The 22994-nt window shown below is 42.5% G+C and overlaps 1 protein-coding gene across 4 annotated transcripts in view; it reads right to left on the minus strand.

Moving 5' to 3' along the window:
* Positions 1-12641: 12641 nt before the first annotated feature.
* Positions 12642-22994, minus strand: part of LOC118397187 (RNA-binding protein Nova-1-like) — a 60401-nt gene continuing 50048 nt past the window's right edge. For all 4 annotated transcript variants that reach the window (XM_035791708.2, XM_035791707.2, XM_035791706.2 and 1 more), the window contains one exon: positions 12642-21673. In XM_035791708.2, the coding sequence (XP_035647601.2) occupies positions 20645-21673 (1029 nt within the window). In that variant the 3' untranslated portion in view covers positions 12642-20644. The remainder of the gene's footprint in view (positions 21674-22994) is intronic.

A 22994-nucleotide genomic window follows, 5' to 3' on the forward strand; every position in this document is an offset into this window, starting at 1 on the left:
TCAACCGCAGACCACGTGTAACCACCCCAGCCCAGGACCTCAACATCCGGCATTTTCACCCGCGGAATCGCCTGCTTCTTTTCTGTTGAATGTTACTTGAAGAACTGAATACCATGAAAATACTGTACCTATTAATGCTTGAGGGAGAAGTGTTCAGCATAAATGGCTATCAAATGTAAATGAATTTGTAGATAATTGATTGCTGTAGATGAAACTGGGTTTGCACAACTGAAGAATTTCTGCACAAACTGTCAGAAACCGTCTCAGAGAAGCTCAACTGTATGCTCGTCATCCTCACCAGGGTCTTGACCTGACTGCAGTTAAACGTCGTAACTGACTTCAGTGGGCAAATGCTCACCTTCGATGGCCACTTTCACACTGGAGAAGAGTGCTCTTTACGGATTAATCATGGTTTCAACTGTACCGGGCAGATGGCAGGCAGCGTGTGTGGGTGATCGGTTTTCACGTTGTAAACAGAGTGCCCCATGGTGGCGGTGGGGTTATGGTTTGGGCATGTATAAGCTACAGACAACTAACATAATTGCCTTTTATCAATGGCAATCTGAATGCACAGAGATACCGTGACGAGATCCTGAGGCCCATTGTCGTGCCATTCATCCGCCTCCATCAACTCATGTTTCATCATGATAATGCACAGCCCCAAGTCACAAGGATCCGTACACAATTCCTGGAAACTGAAAATGTCCCAGTTCTTCCATGGCCTGCATACTAACCAGACATGTTACCCATTGGGTATGTTTGAGATGCTCTGGTTCTGCCAATATCCACCATCTTCGCCCAGCCATTGAGGAAAAGTGGGACAACATTCCACAGGCTACAATTAACAGCCTGGTCAACTCTATGCAAAGGAGATGTATCATGCTGCATGAGGCAAATGGTGGGCACACCTGATACTGACTGGTTTTCTGATCCACACCCCCTACCTTTTGTTTTAAGGTGTCTGTGACCAACAGGTGACCAACCGATCGCTGCTGCTGTACATAATCTATTGGTAAATAGCACACCCATTTTCACCTACCTCATCCCCACAGTTTTTATTTATTTACTTTTCTGCTCTTTTGCACACCAATATCTCTACCTGTACATGATCATCTGATCATTTATCACTCCAGTGTTAATCTGCAATATTGTAATTATTCGCCTACCTCCTCATGCCTTTTGCACACATTGTATATAGACTCCCCTTTTTTCTCTGTTATTGACTTGTTAATTGTTTACTCCATATGTAACTCTGTGTTGTCTGTTCACACTGCTATGCTTTATCTTGGCCAGGTCGCAGTTGCAAATGAGAACTTGTTCTCAACTAGCCTACCTGGTTAAATAAAGGTGAAATAAAAAATAAAAATAAAATAAAAGGTGCATATCTGTATTCCCAGTCATGTGAAATCCATAGATTAAGGCCTAATTAATTAATTTCAATTGACTGATTTCTTTATATGAACTGTAATTCAGTAAAATCTTTGACATTTTTGCATGTTGCGTTGATATTTTTGTTCGTTGTAGTTAATTTACCCTCAATGTTGCCATTAACTATTGATTCTGCTGCAGTCCTGCAGTACTCTTGCTCCACAGGCAGATGGTGCTGTGGTTCTTCTCTCGTCACCGGCCACAGATGCGGTCGGTTGCCTCTCAGCCTGCTCTTGCTCTGCACTGGAGTATGGTCCTGTTTTCTAATGAGTTCAGAGACACCTCTGGTGCTATCCAACTCGATGTCTGTACTTTCCTCCCACTACACCACACAGGCATGTATGCCTCACTTACTCGCTGCAAGTCTGTGGTAGTGTCGCATTTCCTTCTTTTTTTTTACTGTATTTTTTTTTACTGTATTTTTTAAAGTTGCGTTTCGGTTTGTGAGTGAACTATGAGCCGTGAACAAAATAACGTTGAATAGGCTACATGTTCAATTCAATTATTCGTATAAAAGGTTATGTAATTTTTAAAATATATATATATATTATTTTGTACATGAATAATATTTTTTTTTTTTACTTGCATGGAAGTTCTGGTCATCAGAATTCTTTATTGGTTCTTGATGCTCAGAGAGTATCTCAAAGACAACAGCTGCTATTTTATAACTCTGGTATGGAGAGATGTCTATGTATTCTCACAGATACGTGCAATGTGTGTGTGTTTGGGATCTGCTTCAGGTATGGTGTTGCAGATAACCTGGCTCCTAGCTAGTGGGTTACACAACAGGTAAACAGCAGAATATTGACTCCTGTTCTGTGGGTGTCTCCTACACACACCGCTACTCACCTTTGCTGTCTCACAGGCTAACACGTTTCATTGCTGGTTATTTGTCCGTTTCCATTTGACCCACTTGAGAGCAGTCGAATGTCCTCCAGCAAGAAACCAAGATGGACACTATCATTCTGGTGCATGTGTCTTCCTCCACATTGTGCACACGGTCATTATTGTTCAGTGGATTAGCCATAGGGTCACCAGGCCAAGTCACAGCTGGGACAATGAGGCTCTGAAGTGAAGCACCTGGATGTGAAACAGAAATCTAGTCGAACTCTTATGTTCTCGTCCATCTCTATGCGTTGATGTATTGTTTAATGGGGATAGATCTGCTATAGGCGCAGCAGGTTGCTTGAACAGAAAGTGCCGTCTGGCAAAGCAGATGAATAATTGAATGCAGTCTGAAGTTTAGATACAACGTGTCCAGACTACAGAGCAGGATTGGGCCCTGCGCGCCCCAACCGATGCAAATTTGGGGGGAGTGAGAGGGAAGCGATTTGTGGGGGTAATGCATTGGAGAACCAATCTCGCCTGCTGTACCCACCCACTCCTTCTCTTCCCCCCTCTTCCCTCCTCCCTCCCCATCACTGCAGCGATTCCCTCTCCCCCATCTCCCCCTGTACTGCTCTCCTTTTCAACCAGCGCGCTCCAGCTAGCCTGCTGCAATGTGATGGTTTCCATGGCAACGCAGTCCTGCCAAGGACCATGGTGCTCTGCTCTGTGGCGATGGAGAGAGAAAGAGAGAGAGGGATTGGGCTCATCAATGTATTATATGTGAGCTCCACCACTTCGGGCATGCTAAGATTGCTGTCTCAGAAAGCTGCAGTTCCCCCCTGCTTTCCTCTCTGTCCTTTTCTTTGCAAGCCCATAACACTCAGCGTTTTGACAGCGATTAAAGTGCATGGATCGATGCAGAGAGAAATGGTCCATCGGTTTAAGGATGACAGTGAAATTGGTCTGTGTTTCTTAAATGCAATGAGAATTGGTCTTGCGTTCGTTCTGGCGTTGTCTGCCCTTTGATGAATAAGTGCCTCCCTGACATTGCTTTGGCTGCATGAGAGTGCCTCCAAAACAAGTCTTACCACACCAGCAACTTCATTGCATACTAATGCCTTAACATGACGCACACTCAGCCCTCCCATTCATAGAGCAGAAATATGTCATTGAACGAATAGGCTAAGGCCGCCTCTGCAATATAGAAGAAACACAATACAGAAGTACTGATGCGTAATATTTGAAAGTGTTGAATGCACACTGTCTTCTGAATTAAAAGACGTTCTGTCAATGGAGACAAACCTTGTACCGTTGATCAGGTGGATGAGGGTTTGGGAAGCTGTCGCTGATGATGTTTGGGGTCTTTCTCGTCTCCTGGGCCTTCTGTTCATTTGAATGGGCTCCTCTTGTCTGCTTATTTTCTGTTGAATGTTACTTGAAGAAGTGAATAGCATGAAAATACTGTACCTATTAATGCTTGAGGGAGAAGTGTTCAGCATAAATGGCTATCAAATGTAAATGAATGTGTAGATAATTGACCGCTGTAGATAAAGTGATTGAAAAAATAAGTATTTCGATTTGATTAGCCATTCAAATGAACAAACCTTCAATGGGGGATGGTCTGCACTGTGGAAAATCTGTTGCTATGCACTAACAGACAAGTCAAATCAGATGTATGCTGTGAAAGCAGCCCGAGCTGTCTTTGCAGCCAGTCTCCATGACAACCTCAATGCTATTTCCCTCATTGTTGCCTTGGACTAGCGTTAGATATGCTGAAAGCACTTCTTGGACCCTAATTCGTAAAAGCCTGGAAGTCCTTCTTTGGGCTTGCATGTATTCATAGTCGTCGGGGGCTTGCATGTATTCATAGTCGTCATTCCCAGGTGGCAGTGTAGACTTCTGGAGGAACTAGACAGCAGAGAGAGACAGCAGTCCCCTCGGGGAGAGACAAGTCCTTGCTTTGACCTTCACAGTGGCAGGGAAGAAGGAGCAGTGAGCAGTTCAAACATCCCCGTACACCGGAGACTAAGACACCTAAAAATCAACCTTGTTGTTGTTGTCTGCATGCTGTACAGTGCCACTACACACTGTGACATTAGCCATTTGATACTGCAGAACATTCACTCCTTCAATCCAACATATGAACTATTTCCATATCGGCGCCATCTAAACATTTGTCACTTGAGTTTGCTCATATGTAAAGTACGGAATGGAATGTGTATATGTATTGTACACCTTAAGACACATACTGGCATAAAATACACATAATATTGGTGGGATGTTATTAAAACATTCAGTAGATATTGAATATGGGCAGTAATGTGGGTTACTTTTGTTTCAAGAATGACTATGTTGACTTGAATTCAGTGAAATATACCACATAACTACAGTCCATTGTTACCGTAATTCCTCCTGTATTCAGAGTGGACGGCACAGCTGGACAAGCTGTGCAGGTTAAGTGCTTTGCTCAAGGGCAGAGCAGCACTTTCTTCTCCTGGGACTTCACACGGAACAGATGACGCCATACTGTCGTCCGTAAGAATGCACCAACTCACTGTCTCTAATGCAGTCTGACATTGGCACCATTTGCGATCTTTCAAGACGTCATAGCATCTCATTTAACAGAAGGAATCAAACCGACATGGTTAGCAACAATGTGTACTATACTATTTAATTGATCACGTCATATACAGCCTTAAAAAAATGTTGTAGCTAATTCAACCTAGTATGAAGGTTCAATGTGTTTTTAGCAGCGTAGCTAATTCAACCTTGTATACATTGTCATACCAGCTCAGTGTGTTTTAGTAGCGGATGACGTTGGTTTGTGTTTGTTGTTGACAGTTTTGTCTCTTTGTTTGGCCTGGGGGACCGTTGTCAGAGGCCAGGTTTCAGGGGCCAGGGCGCATGATGAGGAGCACGTAACCTGTCGAGGAGGGCCACCGCTGCCCCTGCCATCCCTGCTGTGCACCCATCTGCCGCTGGGCAGCAATACGCCCACATGGTTCCGTCTGTCCAGGAGCTCACCCCACACACGCGTACATATCTTCACCCACCGTCTCCATGATGTTTTAGGGGTGAACTAGATAAATGGGGAAGTGCAAGAGGAAAATGGGTCACGGGTGCTTTATATACCTCCTCCATGTGTATGGTTTAACCTTCAAGTGCTTGCTGCTGTCGCTGCAACGGTGGACGGGCATTTTCTATGACTCAAAGTGGAAACCCTAGAGTGGGATCCACTGACAAATATGACAGAGGCGTTTTCCTCCAGCCATGTTCAGTATTACAGTATGCATGAAGCTTGAACCAGAAGTTTTGGTTCAGAATAGTATCACATTTGAATTAAGTGGGTCAAGATTGCAGCAGGCTAACTTTTTCCCTTAAACAATCACTGATTAGTCGTGGATATTAACATATTAGTGGACCTACAATCAGAGAGTACTCCATACATTTTAGTATGATAGTAGCAGAAATGTATCTAGGCTGAAACGGGACTTTCTCACATTATGAGTTCTCAGAAAGCAGGCACCATAATCTGAGTTATGTAAAACAGGATTATGTCTACTGCAAGTATTGCATAAATAACCCTGTCATTCTAAATTCTCTCTGTGATGTTCATCCATTATTTTGTATCCCTGGGCAATACACAGGTGACCCTTCATTCCTCAGCCTTAAAAGTCAGTTCAGTTTACAATTGATCTATTTTTATAAGTGATTTTGCTTCCATATGTCAATTATCTAACCATTATGTTTCGTCGTGGTCTCCGGGGGGGAATAAATAGCAGTCGTTTAATTTTCCTGCCCACTTTATCTGATTTGATTCGTCTGACTTATTGAATGGCCATAAAGCCTATAATAACTTGGATGGGTTCAATCTAAAGGGCTACTATTATTTGTGTCCTACTTAATATATCTAGTCTATGACCTTCCCCAGTTGAATAATATCTTACCTCATGTACTTTATTCAACCTTTACCTTCTTGTCCCTGTGTGCCTGCTCAAGTTAAAGTAGCAGCTCCTTACCGATCAGCCTATGGAGTAAAATCCACACAACTGCCTCAGTCTGTCTCAAACTGGGCCAAGTCATTTTGAGCTCCCCTGGCTTCTCCCTAATGGTTCATTGGCATGCTGCAGAATCTTCCATCAGTGTCAGGCCAGGGCTCCTTAGAAAGGTAAAATATGTTTGTGTTTCTGGAGGCCCGAAAAAAGACTAATGTGTGCCTCTAGGGTTAAAGAGATCCTTGGAAAGTCCCCGGGTGGCAGGTGTACAGTGTACGTCTGTAGCAGGACATGAAGCCAGACGTCAGGTGATGGAAGAGTGGTCGTTTGGTGTCGAAGGAATTTGAATTTCACCATGCAGTCTATATCGACCAGTGTAGAGTAGCTAATAGTACCCTGTAGTCTCTGTGATCGATTAGCAAGCCCTGGCTGGAACTCATTATCCTAAGAAAATGGGTGAGTCAGTGTGCATTTAATATTCCTGACTGCTTTGATTTGTAATTGTTCAAATTAGCTGTATAACACAAATTGCTGGAACAATGACTATACATGGTACAGCTATGGTTGATAATCTATTATGTGAGCATTTATAAAGTACAGTATATGCCGCTACCTTTGGGTAATTTAAATTAAACAAAGTATAATATACATAGACAGTTCAGGACCGTACAAACATTAAGATACCAAAGCTATTGAAAGGACTGAAATGAATGATGCCATTGTTGCTTCCCTCTACGAAACGTTTGTTTCGTGCTAATTACCTGATGTCATTACAGAGTGTTCCTTTGTCCATTGGTATCATAGTAGTTCAGATTTCCTGCAGGTACTACATGCCAAATAATTGCAGATGGGCTCATTAATAAAACACACACACACACACACACAGAGTATCATCGGTTGGAAAATGATATGCACCCAAAAAACATTCTCATTATGCTAATCCACTTTCAATCGACCCAGGCTCAGAATTCTATTGGTATGCTGTATGTGCTGTCGCCCACTCTATTTCCCTGTAGGATCATGTTGATACTAACCACACAGAGACAGTTCACACATAGGATACTGGAATAATACAGCAGGCACTGCTTAGGCTTCCCTTATATACTGTAGAAAATGTATTTATTAAAGCATATGCTCAAGAACTGAAAAACAACAACTGCAAGATTGCAGAACATATCTTGTACCATAAAATTGATAAAGGAATCACTGTACACGCCCCAGTGTTTTAAAATCACAGCTTTTGCATCGCAATTTAAATGTATTTATTCTCATTTGTATTTATGCACATAATAATCAAACATTCATGACATTTAAAATACTTTTTGGAATAGTTAAGAATGAAATGTGTTTCTTATTTTAAAACTTAATCTGTGATGTTGGTTAGAAATATCACAACAGCAAAAAATAAAAACATACAAAAACGTACAATCATTGTTCAGTATTTTGCTTATCTGCCTGGCATAAATTATTAAATCAATTTGATTTAAAGATAATTATCAACCAGATGGAATACATTTTGGTCTGTGGAATAAATGCTCTGAAATATAATCTACAAACTGGCCGTGAAGCAAAGTACCATCATTATAAAATCATCGGCTACACCTGTCCTTACATAGGCCCGTCTCATACCAATGCAACTACCTGTGGAACGGCCTATTACACTGTAACAGGCTAGTAAGTTCAATGTCTATGTAATGTAAAGTGTTGCCAAAGGACAATAGCCAGTTTCCACTTGAGTTACTTAGGATGCGGGAATAATTTTAACATTGTTGCTAGTCAAAGATGGACAGCTCTTGTACCAGTACAGATGGCACGTTTTAGTGAGAGAGGTCCGTTGAGGTTTTCTCCAACCTTGGGGTTTGTTGTAGCTCAGTGGTTTGAAGTTTATTTCCAGGCCCAGGAATTTGATATCACTTTTATGATGAATATTTGTTAAATGCATAGAAGGTACACGCAAATGGAAGACAGCAACAACTGAATGCTGAAAGACAAGTGGTAATTTAGTTTCAAGATTTCAGCCTTGTGACAGTCTACAAATGTGTATCTTCCTTCAATCAAAGACAAAGCATTAGTTTCCTAGACAAACATGCAATAAGTAGATGAAAACATTCAAGAGATAACCCAAACATTGACCTGAGTCCCTTTAAAATTGCCAAAATTCTGGTATAACTGTTAGAACACAAACTTGGTCTTCCACAGGCAGTCGAAATACAAATAGCATTCTGTTTGTCAAAAATATACATTCCAATTTCAGATTTAATTAAATGACAAATAATCTCCTTTATCAGCCACTAGTTTCAAATCTGATGTCGTCTAGAATTGAAAATGTGTCTTCCCTAATTTTGATACAAAACGTTGCATTAAAAATACATTTATCTATTGATTCAAGCGGAAGGAAGGGTGAAATTGTCATTAATATAAACACAGGATAAAAGTACTCCCTAATTTAAAGTCAATCAAATGTCTATGTACCTATGCTAATTCTTAGTCAGAATTTTCTCTGCAATTCTTGGTCAGAACTTTCTCTTAACTCTTGGTCAAAACATCTCGTAAGGGAACAAATCTCAAACATTGGCTGTTACGACACATTATTATTCTTATCCTCTGTATCAACCCGTGCCTGGAATAGCCACGCACAAGAGAATAGAAATGAGCTTCCATGGATTCCAATTAGGCAGTATAGCACTGTGATTTGCCAAGGATGAAGTGCTTGTGTGTTCTATCAATTCAAAACATATGTTGTTTATTCTGGAAAATGCACAGCCCCCTTACCAGCGACCTAGGTAACAGCGCAGTAGGGTGCGAGTGGACATGGGTGTGATGTTGCAGACAGAAATCTGAACAGTTACATACAGTAGGTATGGTGGCGTGAGTAATGCTACTGTACTGTAGCCACAGGCAAAGCAGGTTTGATTTACAATCTGATTGTGCAAAACGCAGGTTCAAAATAATTATTAGCAACCCCCCACCCCCGCATTTGTATCTATGGCACATTATAAATCGCTATCATCTTAACTATGAGGGGGATTATCTATATTTTATCCTGTGGACCCCATAGGGTCAAGTCCTGACTGGTTTGTTATTATGATATTATCAATTGGAGTTGATTTTGATGGCCTTGTTCTTAGGTGAGGGTGCAACTAGGTGCACAATCTAGTCGCTCCAGACTCAAGCATACTGTATTAGGGCAAACTCTTTGTCTCTCACTCTCTGTCCTCTGGAACTGAGTAGGATGTTAACCAACACTAGCATCAGCTGAGAAGCAGTGAGGAGAAGCGCCGAGATCTCAGCAACAAGATGCTGTACGAAAGCAACAAGGCATTATGTCTATCCTACCTCTCCTATCCAACTTCCGAACAGGACGAGGGAATTCCATGGGACAGCTGGTCTGGGATTTACAGGGATTCTTGGGCTTCAGATGAACAAGGGAATGGAAAAAGAGCAGCAAGGAAAAGGAAAATCAATACCGCCTCAGGCAGGAGAGATGCACAATTAACAGGATTGGCTGCATTGGCAAAGATGAAGCACAAGCTACCACCACTCCAGTCCCACTGGCAGGAGAGATAGATGGGAGGTATGTGGAGGGGCCTAATCTGTCATTGTAGCGGCTTCACCAGATGCCCAGAGGTTTTCACGTAAAAACACAAGCCACAAATGGGGCTTGCAGAGTTTGAGTGGTATTCCGTAGAGTGAATAATACAATGCAAACACACCCTTTAAAGGGATAGTTCACCCAAATTCCAAAAATTCCATATTGGTTTCCTTACCTTGAAAGCAATCCATGCTTTGACACTGTTTCCACATGCTAAGGTTTTTGAATTTGTGGCATTAAATCCCATTCAAGTCATGGGACCGATATTAGCATTCTTTGCGCATCATTTTCGAAACATATGTGACTTTGTCGAGCTTCACAATCAGTTTTAGATACGTTGGATGATTTGGACATAATGCGTGAAAAATGCTAATATCGGTCCCATGACTGTAATGGGATTTGTGCCACAAATGCTAATATCGGTCCCATGACTGTAATGGGATTTGTGCCACAAATGCTAAAACGTAAAACACGGATTGCTGTCATCCTTTGCCTGTGGACTGCTTATAGGGTAACGAAACCAATATGTCATTTTGTAATTTGGGGTGACTATCCCATTAACATTCAGTTATTCTCCATTAATCTCATGACTTACCTCCTTTCAGTTCATTGAAGTTCTGGTATGACTACAAAGCTATCAAGGAGACAAAACAAACACATCTACAGTAGCGCCTAACGAAAGGCACGTCAAAGTTCTGACTTTGCTCTACCACATAGCTCAGGGGCTCATTACGAACGTTGGGAGGTGTGTGCAGTAAACCATAAATTCGGCTTCATTCTGAACCTTGGAGGTACTTCTTTAGTATATGGAAGGTTTGCGAGACAGGTTTGGTTTTCAGACCATCCTGTGAATATTGATATGCCTGGAGACTCTGCTGTGCTGCAGGTCAATAAAACAATAGCCAATGCATGGAGAGGTCTAAGCCCATTAGCCAGAAGTTGCTTGGATCTGCCTAAATCCGCCGGTCCGGATAGGTTGGTTGTGGAGACATGGTGAATGTGGGGGTGGTGTTTGCTGGTTGGATGAACTGGTTGGTGCACAGTGATAGTGGGAGGATGAGAATGTCAAAGAGCAACATCTTGATTGTGTCACTTCTAATGTGTTGGGTGTACTGGATGAGGTGAGAGGAGTCCCAACCCTTCCGATTGTTTCATAACCTCTGATTGCTATGCTGCAACCCTCCTGATTTCCCGATGCCCGTTCAGCAAAAACATGGGCATGTCCAACATTGTCCTTCATGTCCTCCTTATATACCTAAATCCTCTTGAAATATACTTTCTGGGTAAACGTGTGTTTGTGAAACACCACAATATCAGGTGCACATTGTATTACATGAGTAGGGGTGTTTAACTTACCTCTTTTGGGGTTTGATTATAGTAATAACTGTATTCGGTCCAATATCAACTGATTTCCAAGCACCTCTTTGAGTATTAACGTGGTAAACCAATGTGTGGGCCTTGATGAATTAATTAGTAAGACTAATGTCTACCTGACAATTAGCTTCAATGGTTTATTTGACCCATTATTACCATGTACAAATGAACAAAACCTTTACAACATTTTGGCATTCATTGGTCCAAAACCTCTCCTCGTGGTGACATTAACACGGACACCGACGTTTGTTTTATTATTAGCGTCTAAATGTTGCACGAATTTGACAATGTACCATCCATTCTAACAGTTCAAAAAATATATATTTTCATTGCAAAAAAATAGTACCATGCAATGACTCATAATTACATTAACTCATGTCACAGAAATTGTCGTTAAAATGTCATCATTTAGCAATACGGAATTTGTTTTTGTCCTACACATTCTTTTTCAACAGCGTTGGTCTCATTTAGGTTGTAAACAATACAGTATGTGCACGCTCCTCTAAGTAGGTGCACATCATCCCTCAGAATAATTGCTAAGCAACCATTACATGAACATGGAAATCATCGTCGTCTTTGGGCTCCATAGAAATCATTAGGGCAGAATAAAGTGGGACAACCGCAGAATGCGGGATATAAAGGTAGATCAAGGAGACACCCTGAGCATCACTATTTCTCTCTATCCTCTTGTTTTGAGACAAATCGTTTTCTGATGGGCCTGGCCCCGGCAGCTAGAGAGGATGGTTGAGTATCATGTGGGAAGCAGGTTGACTGGCAACGCGCTCCTTTTGGAAACATGGAGGAGACATGTTAATGTGGATCTGGTCGAGTAGTATGTTATCGATGGAGAACATCACATGGTGATGACGTGTGGTAAGGGATGACTCAGGGATAGGGTAGTGGTGGAGAGTGGTTGGGTGGGAGGGTTATGAACGATAGAGTCCGCTCAGGTCACATGATGAAGTTCCAGCTATAACGTCAGGGGATTCCATTGGTGAATGGAAGCCCTCCAGGTTTTAGCTTTGGTGGACATTGGACAGAACACCCACACACCAAGGCTGAGCTAGCAGCCTTTCCATTCACTCACTCACTCACTCACTCACTCACTCACTCACTCACTCACTCACTCACTCACTCACTCACACACACAAACACAAACACACACCTCACTCACACACACAAACACAAACACACACACACACACACACACACACACACACACACACACACACACACACACACACACACACACACACACACACACACACACACACACACACACACACACACACACACACACGTAGCTCATACCATATGGCCCCGCCCCCAGACCGAGCACATGGTTTCAGGCACAAACTTGCAATGTGTTACTTGGATGAGACTGAGTGTAGTGGGAGGTGAAGAATAAGACAACAGAAGACAGGTGATGCTAAAATGAACATTTATAATGACTGTTGTTGCTGTCGGAAAAGAATAATCCTTAAAAAAAGATGAAATATATATTAGCACTAGATTGCCGACTTCACTGGTAATCCACAAGTCAATAAACACAACTCACTACTTTTTTTTCCTTTTTTTTTTTACAAACACAATGCTACAATTACATTAAATATTCAATACTCTTTAAGTCAGTTAATGAATGGTGTTAAAAGCAACCACTAAAATGCTAAAAAAACAAAACAATAATTCACCTTTCCAGTCATTCCCTTTTTCTTGTTGTCTTGTAATTTATTAATAGTATATTATAGGTTGAAAATAAATAGCTCATGAAGTGTTATCAGAAAATGAGGCTGGCAGCATAAAACTTTGTGAGTGGAGCACAAAGCTAAGCAATGATATGGTCAGTCCAGTCTAGCTGTGTCAAATCAATACTTTCAGTCAGTTTAACTCTACTAAACTCACTGAGAGAGATATGTCTCAGTTGGCACTACGGGCACCTTTGTCATGTTGGCATTTACATTCACCAACGCCCACCTACAATATGCCTAATTAACATAATCCTAGTTCTAAACTATATCACTTCTATCATGTAAACCGCAGTAACTCTATTGCACTAAAGAGGCCTCAACTTCCTTTTTGTGGTTTGGGAGCGACACATTTTTTCCCCCCCTAGTCTTGTGTGTCCCACATTTAGTGTAAAGGTGCCGAGTCCAGCAAGTTCTCCACATTGATATCTTCTTACACTACAAAGCATTACAATAACTACGACTCACTCTAAGCAGAACAAAACCACCAACGAATACAACTACGGTAGCAAATGTAAACAATTCTATCAGCTCCAGAACTGAATGATCTTTTAGGTTTTTATATCATTTTATCTAAGTGGAGCTAGCATGGCGATAAACAACTACAAATACAGCAGGTCACACCAACGTCAAGACCACAAGCTACTGTAGCAGAACCAACGAGTAGATGTATGAGGTGCACCTTTCTTTTCCTCTTTCCACTAAGTGGATTTTATGCTGCCAGCCCCATTCTGTTGAACACGCCTCTCTTTACAGCTCAACAAAATCTGACAAAAATATTTACAATGAGAGAAAAATGAAATAGTGGAGAAACAGTTTTTTTTGTTTTTTTTTTTTGTCTGTATTTCTTTTGTGGATGATTTTTCATTCTTTATCTCGGTGAATTGCCCCACTGATAAGAAACAAACAAAAAAAAATCAAATAATTTCAACTAGAATTGCACAGTCTCAAATAGGTTTGGTGATGGAATGGAGATTTAAGTCCAAACAGTTTGATGAACATAGAAGGGGAGGAAGAAGGTCAATAAAGTTCATGAGGGGTGACAAGTTCAAAGTTCAGAAGACAGAGGATGGCTGCGCAGCTGACGATTACACTCCTCACACCATTCTGAGTGTGGTTAAATGTTAAAGAAAAAAAATCGTCATTAGAAATGGATTTTTATTTTTTTTTCCCCATCGAAAATCAAATGGAGAGACTTGGGGGGTGAGGAGAGTGACAAGTGCCCCCAACACTATGGCACACAATCAATGATGTCCTGGAGGTTGAAGAGATGATAGAGAATTAGGAAAAGCAGTTTATGAGAGGTAGCCAGCCTTTACCGGGTTAATCCAGGTCTGCTTTTAGCTCAGGGTTTTTTTGATCTGTTTCTTTTGGGTAATGTTGAGGCGTCATGACTGACATCATGTTATGGAGGAACATGCTGGCTTCATGGGTGCGTCCAATGGATGTCCAACATACAAGAAAACTCAAAAAAGTTTGGAATGGTACTGTTTTTGTTTGGCACTCGGGAGAAACTCGAGGAGGAGGTGGGGGGAGGTGGGGGGGGGGGGGTGTGGCGGGATCGGAGCAGAAGTGTGGGGGAGTGGTTGGAAAAGGAGGGGCAGTGAAAGTGCAAAAAGGAGAAAAGGGGGAGTAAACAGGGTACACATGAATGGCATTTTGTTATAATTGGTCTAGGTTAGAGAGCGTAGTACAAATAAAAAACAGGAAAACAATAAAGAGGAACTGAACAGTGATATGACAAATGCAGTTTAAAATTGCTGGTGCTTCGATGGGGTACAAGCTCAAGAGTGGGACCCTGGGTTCCGTGAATGTCTGGCTACGGGTGGTGGGTGCGGGTGAGAGCGAGGAGGGCGGGGGTTGGGGCATTGTGAGGTTTTGGAGTTGAGCACTAGTAGCCACACACCCACTGAAAATAAATGATGTCACCTGTAGCAGGTGAACCATACGTTTTGCATTCCTCTGCACATCACAAAACAGATCTGTTCACCCAGCGACATGGAGACGACACCATGATGCTGACCTACTGCAGACACACAGACACGAGAGCCAGACAATAGCACATGCACAGCAAGGTACTACTCTATTGCACAAACCCCCATCTCAGCTTACTCTACAGAGCTATACAGCTAGACATGCTGACATTCTATTGCAACTGAGGCATCGCTAGGAACAGGGATGTCAATTTGGTTATAGTTTAAACTGAGTGTCCCTTTTTGACACGAATCTAGATCATTGAACGCTTGAGAAATATACAAAAGGCAAGGTCCTGTGTTAAATGAGGAAAAGCTATGTTTTCTTGTGGCTGACCAGCTTTTGTTATTTACAATCTCTTTTTGAGCATGCCGACACCACTCAGTTGTCTAATGGTGAAACTGAATGACAGTTGGGAAATGGACAACATGGGGAATATTGGCAATATTTGTCCTTTTTTCTCTCTCCCTATAACCTTTTGTTGTAGAAAGTGTAATCATGTAATGAGACCAAATTCACCGAATAGAGAGTAAAACACACCGTGTCCCAAATTCTGGAGAGAGACCCAGGGGATTGAGAAATACAAAAGCCAAGCAGCAACAGAGCGTGAAAAAACATGGTGCCTACACACAGCCTAGCTTGATACTTCAAAATACTGTTTCCTTTCAGGAGATGGGGGTTTAAATGAGAACTCTGTCTAAATGAGAAATATAAAGTGCATATTTACATCAAGACAAGAGATCAAGCTCAGAGGGAGCCGGAAGGGTAAACAGATGGTTAGAATGACACTAGGGCCAGATCTGGCCTTACCTGATGTTAGTTATTCACACAAAACACATGGACACTCAAGCCCTGAAGTCATGATCGAAGAGTGATATGCAAACTTATGCAGAGGTGAGTACATTCATGGACAATATCACGGTATCTATGGTAAAAAGCATAAAATGTGATCCGGAATTAAATAATGCAGTTTTAGTAAAAGAAGCACAACCAACAAAAAAAAACAACGAATTGTTTCATGTTTGATCAAAAGTTTGTTCCTATCTCTCGAAGAATGTTTAGATGCCTAGACAATGTTCTCACAAAATACTCATCCAGTCATACAATCTAATTACACTGTGGCCTTGCTCTACTGGACGATGTCCCTGCATGTGTTGAGTGAAAACAACACACGTTTGAAAATGTGTCAAGGAAAATTAAATTGCTTTACCATTGTTGGCATGCAAAGATTTGTCTTCAAAATGAACAAAACACACCGCCTACTTTTTTTTTTTGTACAATTTTTGTTTCTTACATTTTTTTTGTCCACGCTTCACTTTGATATCATGCAATATAGACGTGCAAAAAAGATAACATCTATCTCCACAAAATACATTTTCAGAACTATAAAAGGCTGTATTAAGAATGTTAATATCATGTGTATCATTAACCATGCTAATCTATCTATACGTTGATTCTTCTGGCCCAGGAGTCTAAGTACTGTAGAATTCAAGGAAATTTGGATTACTGGCTAACAAGATGGCTCCCTTCCTTCACAATCCCTTATTTTATGTCACATAGTAGTAAAGAGGGCATTAAAAGGTTAACTAAAAAGCTTTTTTTTTATTTTTTTTTATTGATTTTACTCACACACAAAAAAAGTATCTTGTACCATTCCCTTCTATTTACAATTATAAATATGGTTCGTTTGGCACTTTTCACATTATTCTTCTTATAAAAGTATGATTCCTTTCATGTAATGTTTTTTAAATCACGCGCATTTCCCGTTTCAGTCTTTAAAGATCTATTTTGGCACAGGTTTATTTGTTGAGTTTGTTTTTACAGTAATTATTTTCTTATCAGCATGTATAGCATTTAGTACACCTCTGGGAACTACAACATCCTGCTAAACGACCAATCAGATATGTTTTAACTTTATTTTTAGTACATCACTTATTAAATAGCAGCAATTTCACAAATTAAAAAAGTTGTAATTAGGTAAATCTATTTAACATCGAGGTAAATCCAAAGCTTTGACAACAGACAGAATAAAAAGACAATACAAGGACAACATGCTACTACGTATATTGCTTCCAGTACTCATCACATTTTATCTACATCCCCTAAATTACAAACCAAACAAAAATGGACGCCCTAAAACCCCATCATCATGGGGTAATTTTGTTGAATTCGATAAAAAAGATAACAAAGCCATCCTTTGACGAACTTTGTTGGCACCTTCTCGTGATCTCCAACGACAGGTATTTGATATTGTTGTATTTGATATCGTTCACATTGATTTGTCACAGTTTTAGTATCGCTTATATCCAGTAATCTCTGTCATTTCTTCATGACTTCAACAAGCAGTATTTCCCTTATTCTACTCGCAATCTACGTGAATGTGTTTATGAATGTACTGTATGTATCTGCCCATGCATTCCAAATGTAGCAAAGTGCTTTCACTCCTGTCAATAACATACAATATAAAATATGGTTTCAAGCCACTGGCCATTGGATTGACAGAATTAAGTCAGCTGGTATCTTTCTCTCTTAGTTGCCTGGTTGCAGGTTCTCTTTCCTACTTCCACTGTCACCTACTAATTTGTTCTCACTGCTGCTGGCAAAATGGTCACTAACTAGTCTCTCATGCTCAGCTCTACAATCAAGGGGACGCTGTCCTCTCTACCCTCAAAGCAGTAGGAGACTCAGAGAGTCATTGTTTTGGAGTAGTTGTGGTCTGGAAGGGCAAGCAGACATGCATCGCAACACCAGACACTATCACCCATGGAGAGATGTGAGAGGGGGGGCTCTGGGTTGATGTGTAAGAATGGGGTGCACGGCGGTACAAGGGTTGCGGGGGGGTGAGGAAAGTGGATGGTATTAGATGGGAATAAAGAAGACTCCTTACCAATCTGTCGAGATACGCGCTTCACTGTCGCTCCAATAGACAATAGAGAAAACGCTCCAATGGCGAATACTAGTGAGAGCCCACCATTGGATAGATTGCCTTTACATTACAGTGTCTAAATGTCCAATTGGGGAGATAGGTTCCCTTACCAGACCACGTTAGATTGTTTAGGGTCGAGCAAAATGTGCCCCCCCTCCTCCTTTGGCATTTTAGAAGTCATCATATTTTAGGTTAGCCAGCCATTTTTAGTTGGCTAACAGAATATATCAATTTCAACTGTTTGTGAAAACAGCAAATATAAAAAGGGAAGTCAGACGATTAGAGCAACCCTGTCAAAATTGGGATAAAACTCCACATACCTCCAACTATTGTTGTCTTTGAAAAGCAAAAGCTGAACATGCACACTTGCCACTCCCCCCCCCCAATCCCATCCTATAATTAGAGACTGTTTCTACAACCACATGACTTTCATTGCCAAACTGAGTCAAAGCGCATCCAAAGCCTCAACCCAGGATCCCGGTTTCAAGGTGGTGTTTAGGAACATGAATACTCTTTCCTCGTCTTGCATATCTAACTGAGAACTGATACTGTATTGCAAATAGAGTTCTGTTCATGAGATATGATTAGTCGCCTGGTATTCCATGTGCGTACATTTCCCTGACATAATAACGCACACGCCTGTGACAAAGCTCCCCTACAGAACACAACCCTGACCTCATGGGCAGAGAAAACGATCCCCACACTTCACAGTGCATTAAGATCAACTTCAGTGTACTCCGATTGCAAAAACAAAACAAAAACAAGAGAAAAACAAACAAAATCATAGCAGCTTATAGGTTAGTGGGCAGTATCCATTGCATGGAACGTGTAGTGGGAGGTCCCTGCAGTTTGCCAAAAGCAGAATAACCCACAACCATTAGACTTAGCTGTCGTTAACGCCCAACAGACCGTAACACGTTACCTTCCCCCCGTTCATTGTGGACAGTTGAACACTGCTTGATAAGAGCAAGTATTAGGGGAAAACAACTTCTAAATATGCACTGTGTTCAATACCTCTGCTCGCCACAAGACAAGGCCTGGCAAACTGCATGGACCCTAGTGAGATCAACTTTCTCATCTTCAGTGTTTGTATTTCTCAGTAGTATGTACGTATCCTGGCGGGGCCACCACCTCTAGGTTCTAAGTGCCCCTGTTCCTGGTCTCTCGCCTGGCCTGTCTAGACAGAGTGTTGTTAAGAGTGCCACAGGCAGAAGAGCAGCGCTCGCTGGATATCTCAGTGGAGACGCCTATGGCCCTACAGTCCCAACAACACTTTGGCTTTTCACAATGTTGAGTGACGCAGGCTAAACCGGAGGGAGAGACTTCTGAGCTCAGACAACATTGAAACAACTTTGGGTTGCGTTTTTAGAGCGCTTCGGCCCCTGCCAGAATGTGAACGGTGCTCTTGGGCCCGTTGCGCAAGTGGCATTTTCATTTTGACGCTATCTATGTATATACTGTAGAGACTAGTCTGCTTGATTTCACCGTAATCTGCCATGTAGATATGTTATAATCCCTTTATAGCACTGAAATGGCATCATGTGTGTGTGTGTGTGTGTGTGTGTGTTTTAAATTGAATATTTACTGTCTTGCTCTTTGCTGGATATCAAAGTTGACCCTTACTCTTCATCATCACTGCTGTGGTGCTTATGCTCCATTTCTTACTGGACTTAAATAAGACATACTGTATATTACACTATGTGACATGTTATTAAATCCACTTAAATGAAACAAATCAAATCAAAAATTGTCTTTTACATTCATGTCAACCTGAATTTACAGATAAAAAATAAAAATACCAAATGTTATGGGCGAAATCATATTCATAAATAATGACGATGATATCGATAATAATCATAATAATAATAATCATAATATCAGACTGCAAACCGTGTTGAGAAAAATGCCCCGATCTCTATATGTACTCTTGCGCTACGCTAGAATTCTGACCCAATGAGATGCACCATGCGTCTCTGCCTTCGTCCTACATACGAAACACAAGCATCCCGGATATATAAATATGGAGCGTGGTATAGCATGCATCTGGTTAAATCAGAACCTAAGGCGCGAGACTATAGGGGGTACGAGGATAATCCATGTGTGGAAGCCTTGGGCACATCTCTCCCCCTCCTTTGCTCAAAACAGAGTGGGGGTGGCTGGGAGAGGGGCGAGGGATCGGGGCATGGAGGGGTATGTCATCAACTACAGGGATTTTCCTTAGATCTCTAACCAAGCACTGGTTTGCAGTCTTATCAGACCCTTGTAGGGGGAGGGCGAAAAGTGGGGGGCAGGGTAAGGGGAAAATTGAAATTGAAGGCAAATCTGAAGAAAAACATCAGTGAGCTACACAGGAATGGGGGTGGGGGTGGGGAAGGGGCTGATTCCATGGGGGTCGGCCCCAGTACCCCCACCGCCCCCCTTCTCCAAACTGCAGCGCGGCAGCATGCCAGTTTAAAATCGCATTCACCACTGTCCGGAGAATACACAAACAAACAGAAAACAAATGAACTATAAAACAAAACAAACAAAAAATCCAGAAACATCAAGACTTAAGTAATAAAACCGTATTTACATTTTACACCTTATTTTCCTTTGTTTTCCGCGGTACACTTTCTCCTCTCTCCCCGAGCAAATTTTTGCGTCGCATCATTTTTTGAATACTGAAACACCAAAAAACGGGTGGACGATTCCTTCCAACATTCTTGCTCTCCTCTCCCTTTATCTCTCCCTTTGCATTCCTCCCCAAGCCCCCACTCGTTTTCTTCCTTTCCATTCTCATTTTCTAGCCCACCTTCTGTGGGTTGGTGGCGCGCACACCCTGCTCATACGTGATCCGTTGGCTGATCAGATACTGAGCTGCCTGCGTTGACGCCGGAGAGCCGGTTATGGTAACTTTACGGTTCCGGGTGCCGGGAATGAACTCTCCCTTTTTGGAGATCTGGATCCGGGCTCCAGTCAGCTCCTGGTACTCCACTAGCGTTTTCCCTCCTTTCCCCAAGATGGCTCCTACCAGGTTTTCGGGAACAGCGATCTCCACCACGTCCTTGGCCCCCTCCTGCATCTGCTTCTCAGTGGCCATCAGGGATTGTGCCATCAGCGGGGACGAGGCGCTCAGGTAGCCGTTGGTGGCCCCAGTGGCTGCGGCCAGCGAGCCCAGGGTGAAACCTCCCATGGAGGCGGCCTGGTGGCTTGCGCTGGTGGAGGCATCGCTGGCGTAGGACGCCAGGAGGTTAGCAGCGGCAGCCGCAGCGGGGTTAGCGCTAGCCGCTACGGCGGCCAGGACACCTGAGGCTGCGGCGGGGTTGAGCCCCAGGCCCAGGGAGTTGGTGTTGTAGCCGTAGCTGGCTAACGTGTTGAGGGCCGAGGTGATGGTCAAGAGGTCGTTGCCTGAGAAGCTGGGACCCATGGTGGTGGGGAAGCCGCCCATACTCTGCATGGTGGCCTGACCCAGGAGGCTGGAGGCTGTGGCAGCGGCGGCAGCAGCAGCAGCGGGGTTCACCTCGGCTGAGTTGGCGTAGGGGGAGCCGGTGGGGTTGGAGTTGGCCACAGGGCCAGAGATGTTGGAGTAGCTGATGTTGAGGCAGCTGCTGCTCTGGGGGTCCTCTTGGATCTTCTGAACGATGATCTCCACTGCTTTACGGTTCTGCTCGGGCTCTCCGCTAATGGTGACCACGCGCTCCTGCAGGTTGATGCCCTCTGGTTTTTGGGAGAGCTGCACCCAGGCCCCCGACTGCTCCATGACGGCCTTGACTGTGGCTCCACCTTTACCAATGATCAGACCTGCTGTGCTGTTTGGTACTATCAGCTTGGCCTGGGGAGAGGAGCAAAGAGAGAGAGGACATAAGAGATGGTTACTGCACTGATTTAACATGGTATCTCCACATGACAGAAGTGTGATATCAATTGAATGGAGGAAGGGACTGGGCGAGGGAATGGAAGAAAAGAGATAACCAAGATAAGAACTTGAAATAGCCCGGAACAATGGAGAAGGACGTAAGATAACCAACAAAGAGTGAAAATAGGGAATATATGTTAGAAATACCTGACAGACAGAGAAAAAGAGAGTGAATCGAGCTTGAAATAGAGGGGGCTAGTTAAAAGGGGGAAAAAGCACAAAGGGGGGATACACTCAAGATATTTTTATTATGGCGTAGCATAGGGGAAAAATAAGAGTGAGTTGTTTTTACTCCTTCGACCAAACATTATAACATTGACAGAGAGAGTAGTTTCTGGAAAGAAAGGGAGAGAGAAAGAGTGTATTTTGTCTCTTTGTTTCCGAGCTGTGAATCTGTGGTTATAAAGAGGCTCCTGGTGAAAAGCATCTACTCCCAGGGGTCAGTGTTACCATGGAAACACAGCTCCAGCATTCAAGGGGTACTGAAAGGGAGTCGAAGCGATGCGTAGCAACTAGACCCCCCCCCCACACCAAATTCACACAAGCGTGCACGCACACATACACACTAAACAATTCTCCATACAACTATGTGTATACTATGTACTGTATTAACAGTATACATTCTCACATAAACACCCATATTGAAACATATTCACGCATTCACTGTCCTTTGTCTTACAACTTTAGAGAAAAGCTGCCAGCTGGGCAGAGGGTAAGGAGGGGGGGGATGCTTTTTTCTTAATAAGTACAGTACTTGATATGTACTTGATAAGGACCACAAATTATTTATGATCGTTAAATGTACTGTAGTGGTATTTTGAATGAGGGTAGATTTGCACCAAAGCAAGTCACACAATGTTCTGAGTAAACCTACTCGGTAAGGATGATACATGAGAGGCGTTTCTGTTCTGAAGTCTCACAGGTTACGTACAATATGTCCTTATCATACAACGTGGAAACGGTTACAAAACTATTCTTTCAATATATTTGACAAAAATGGCAAAAGAAAAGCAAGTGAGTGTTGGTTGGTTGGAGGACAAGGCAAAGAAAGGAAGGAACGCAAAGAGAGAGTTGTGTGTGTGTGTGTGTGTGTGTGTGTGTGTGTGTGTGTGTGTGTGTGTGTGTGTGTGTGTGTGTGTGTGTGTGTGTGTGTGTGTGTGTGTGTGTGTGTGTGTGTGTGTGTACAGGGGAAGTATGGGGCTAGTAATTGGCATAGACTCCATGTTTCTCCTTTTGT

This window comes from Oncorhynchus keta, chromosome 18, assembly GCF_023373465.1.
Source record: "Oncorhynchus keta strain PuntledgeMale-10-30-2019 chromosome 18, Oket_V2, whole genome shotgun sequence".
Classification (NCBI taxonomy): Eukaryota; Metazoa; Chordata; class Actinopteri; order Salmoniformes; family Salmonidae; genus Oncorhynchus; species Oncorhynchus keta.